The sequence below is a fragment of the Cebus imitator genome, unplaced genomic scaffold (genome assembly GCF_001604975.1).
Source record: "Cebus imitator isolate Cc_AM_T3 unplaced genomic scaffold, Cebus_imitator-1.0 Scaffold106, whole genome shotgun sequence".
NCBI classification, from domain to species: domain Eukaryota; kingdom Metazoa; phylum Chordata; class Mammalia; order Primates; family Cebidae; genus Cebus; species Cebus imitator.
Window position 1 is genome coordinate 4661917 of NW_016107421.1, and position 3833 is coordinate 4665749.

Consider the following 3833-nt stretch of genomic DNA (forward strand, 5'->3'; position numbering starts at 1 on the left):
CCAGTGTCTCGGACCCCCATCGTCCCTGATCCCTGGCGTCTCCGCCCCCCGCCACCGCCCCGCCGTCCCCACTGCCCCGCATCCCCACCGCCCTGCCGTCCCCCGCCCCCGCCGTCCCTGACCCCTGCTGCGGACCTCCGTCCCTGGCTTCCCCCGGGTCCCCGCGGCCCCCGTCCCCCAGCGTCCCAGCGGCCCCGGCCCCGCGCCCGCTGACGCCATGACGCCGCGGCGGAGGGAGGGGCCGGGGCCGGGGCCGGGGCCGGGGCGGTGCGAGCGGCGGGAGCAACGGGCCCCGCGGCAGCTGCGGGCGACGCGGTCAATGGACATGGGCACCCAGGGCTCGGGGCGCAAGCGGCTTCCCAACCGGGAGCGGCTCACGGCGGAGGACGACGCGCTTAACCAGATAGCGCGGGAGGTGAGCGCGCCGGGCTGGCAGCTGGGGGCGCGGGGCGGGCGCGGGGCCGGGCGGCTGTCAGGGTCCCTCCGGGCGGCTGTCCCGCTGCGCGTCCTTCCAGCTGAGCGTCTGGCCCCAGGCGGGCTGGCCCGGCAGGCGCGGGCAGGGGCGCGGAATCCCAGGCGCTGCACCCCGGCCCGGATCTCGGCGGCCTGCAGACCCGGCACTCGTCCTCCAGCCCCGGGCCCGGCCCGCAACGCTGCGCGCCCTCCCCCACCCCGGTCCCCGGCGGCCGCTGCGCTCTCGGGAGAGGAGCCCGGCGCAGCCAGCGCACGAGGTGGCCCCGGCTGGCCGGGTGGGGGCGAGCGCCCCGCTTTGTTGTGCCGCATGGGAGGGGGCCGGGGCTTAGGCCCGACCTGGAGGCAGGGGACGGTCCCCGGAGGCCACATGGCCCTGCAGAAATGGCCGAGTCGCTCCGGTGACCATTTGTCATGGATCCATCGATGTCACTCAAGGTGCAGCTCAGAGATGAACTTGAGGATCATAGTGAATTGTTTCAGGACTGAGCCGGGAAACGGGTCCAGGCCACGGAAAGGTCTTCATTAAAGTTTCCTTGGCAGAGTTGATTGTAACTAAGATCATGTTTGGTGGTGCACTTTACCTGTGACAAATTGAAGGCGCACTAGAGTGGGTATTTGTACAGTGCCTTTTTTATTTCTCACAAGGGTTCTGCCTTAAGGCTAAAGAATGTATGTGACATCCAGAAAGCCGTCCAGGGACAGAGAACTGCAGCTCGGGAAAAGGGGACCCAATAGGTTGGGGACCCAGAGGGACAAAGGAAGCTTAATTTTTGACAGTGTTCCCTTTGTATCGTTTGAACTGCGTGCCAGGGGGATGTACCAACGCAAAGAAAGTATCTGCATTGCAACCTGCTCACAGGTTCTCTTCCATGTTGGGTATGATAGCGAGCTATTCCACATGTGATTCTTTCCACAGGAAACACTTCTGAACCATTTGGGCTGTGGTGTCTGGTTGCATCAGTCAGATATTCTGGGGGGTCTACTCTGTAACCGGTCCTTAGGTGTTTGCAGTTGTAAATACCTGATTTTGCTCTTATGGACATGTGGCAGTCACTCAGCATTTGTTGAATATTAAGTGAATCAAGACTTCTGTTTTTCTCTGTATAAGACAGAAAAGGGCTTTCCAGGCAAAGCCTTATTCATTCCTGAAAGCCCACTGTGACCTCCAGGAGACCTCCAAATTCAGCCCTCTCACATCGCACTAGGACTAAGTCTCCCTGGCTCCACAGCACTCCACTGGCTCTTGCTGCCCACACGTGGCCTGGCAGTCAGGATGTCTTATTATTTATTTGTTCACCTGTAGAAGGTGACATCCAGACAGGCAACATCTTTTGTATCCCAAGAGCTCAGCACATAGCCAGACGCATACCAGGTGTTCGTCAATGTCTGTTACATTAATTAATAAACAAAAGAAGTACAAGGCATTTAAAGGACCTTTGGCTAAATATAGACATTTGCTAAATATAGTAGCTTGAGCAGAACTCCCTGCTGTGAAGACAGTCATTTATGTATGCATTTGACCACAGTGCCTGACAAGTGTTTCTTACGAGGGCCAGAGGTGACCAGTGAATTGCAAGCCTTGTCTTGCTGTCTGTGGTTGTGGGGCAGAAGAATGAGAGGAATGAGAGTTCCCAAAGTTTGCCTTTTAACCATTGATGGTTTTTTTGTTTTCTTTTGTTTTTTTGAGACACAGTCTCACTCTGTTACCCAGGCTGGAGTGCAATGGAACAATCTCGGCTCACTGCAACCTCCGCCTCCTGTGTTCAAGCAATGCTCCTGCCTTGGCCTCCCCAGTACATATTACAGGTTCATACCACCACACCTGGCTAATTTTTGTATTTTTGGTAGAGACAGGGTTTCACCACATTGGCCGGCTGGTCTTGAACTCCTGGCCTCAAGTGATGTGCCTGCCTCAGCCTCCCAAAGTGCTGGGATTACAGGCATGAGCCACCGCGCCCAGCCTATCCACTGGTTTTCATAAAATAGATTGAAAGGAAAGGAAAGGAAAGGAAAGGAACACTCCTTGGGTTGAGAGCCCTGAGGTCCTGCCTTCTGCCCCAGGAGATGCTGTTGAAGTTACAGAGATAGACTTGTGGGTCAGAGCTGGGCTTTGAAATGACGTAGTTCTCTGCCAGCTGTGCCATCCTAGGAAGGTGAGTTACTCAATCTCCTCTGAGCCTGTTTTCTTACCACTAAAATGGGGAAGACGAAATCTCCCCTGGCTATCAGGATTAAAGAAAGTGGGTAGCAATGTAAAGTATGTCACTAGGCAGTCGGTAAATATGAGAGCTCCTCACACACCCCTCCCTGTAAAACCCAGCCGTAGATGCAGCTGTTACAAGTACTGAGTAGCACAGATTGATAGGGTTGGAGGGAGCAGGTGTGACATCTTATGTTTTAGTACAAATTAAATTCTATCTCCCAACTGTGAAAATGAAAATCACTATTCAAATGGCGAATACCTATTCCTGGAATTCATTGGGGTTCTCATGGAAATCCACAACACTGTCTTAGGTTCAGTACTTTCTTATTCACTCATTGACTCAACAGATACAGGTCATGGTATCCAAGTTCCTGTGCTGGGGAGACTGGAGCGTCAGGGAGGAATCCGACAAGGACCTGCCCTCCAGGAGTTGAGTCAGAAAGGGATCGACGCCTGTAGATCAATAATACTAACAGACAACAGGGAGGGATCCGATATAAAAAGTGCACAGACAGTGCTCTGAAGGTTTGGACATGAGAGAGCATTAGAGGAAGCCAGTGGCCTCATAAGTGGCTTCCTGAAGGAAGTGGCATTTTGTGTTCTTGAAGGATGTATCTACCAGTCAAGATGGTTTGGCTGCTGGGACAGAAACCCTGACCGGACTGGCACTGACAACGGGAAGTGTGTCAGTTGGAGCCCAGCAAGCTCAGAGGCAGGCAGGATTCCCTGCTAGCCTCACCAGCGGCTCAGGCCTCTTTTTCCCACAGCACCTGCATAGCTGGCTGGGCCGGGCCATCCTCTGCCGGTAGGCTCATCCTCAGACTGATTTGCTTCATGGAAGCCGGCTGGCCTTGGCTTTCCCAGGCTGCCCCTCTGGAGCCCACACACCATCTCTTCTGGTGGCTCTTTCCAGAGAGCTAGCAGTGCCTCCGCAGCAAACCTCCGTGTGACCGCCTGGCCACTTCTGCGCCAAGCTCTGTGATGAGGAACGTGGACCCACCCAGCGAGGAGGGTGGGTCTACCCTGTGACCAGTCAGGCTTGTCCTGGGACTGGGGAGAGCCAGCCTCCCTGAAACACTTGGGAAGGTGCAGGGGCCTGAATGGAGACTGGGGAGCCCTTAAGAAAGTGGTGGGGCCGGGCGCGGTGGCTCAAGCC

General features: G+C 55.9%; 1 protein-coding gene across 36 annotated transcripts in view; it reads left to right on the forward strand.

Annotated features, from left to right (window-relative positions):
* Positions 1-252: 252 nt before the first annotated feature.
* LRRFIP1 (LRR binding FLII interacting protein 1) overlaps positions 253-3833 on the forward strand; it is a 159746-nt gene continuing 156165 nt past the window's right edge. For 35 of the 36 annotated variants that reach the window (XM_017537789.2, XM_017537794.2, XM_017537795.2 and 32 more), the window contains exon 1: positions 262-415. In XM_017537789.2, the coding sequence (XP_017393278.1) occupies positions 320-415 (96 nt within the window). In that variant the 5' untranslated portion in view covers positions 262-319. Of the gene's footprint in view, positions 416-3833 lie in introns of all 36 variants that reach the window. The other variant, XM_017537773.1, reaches the window with a different exon arrangement.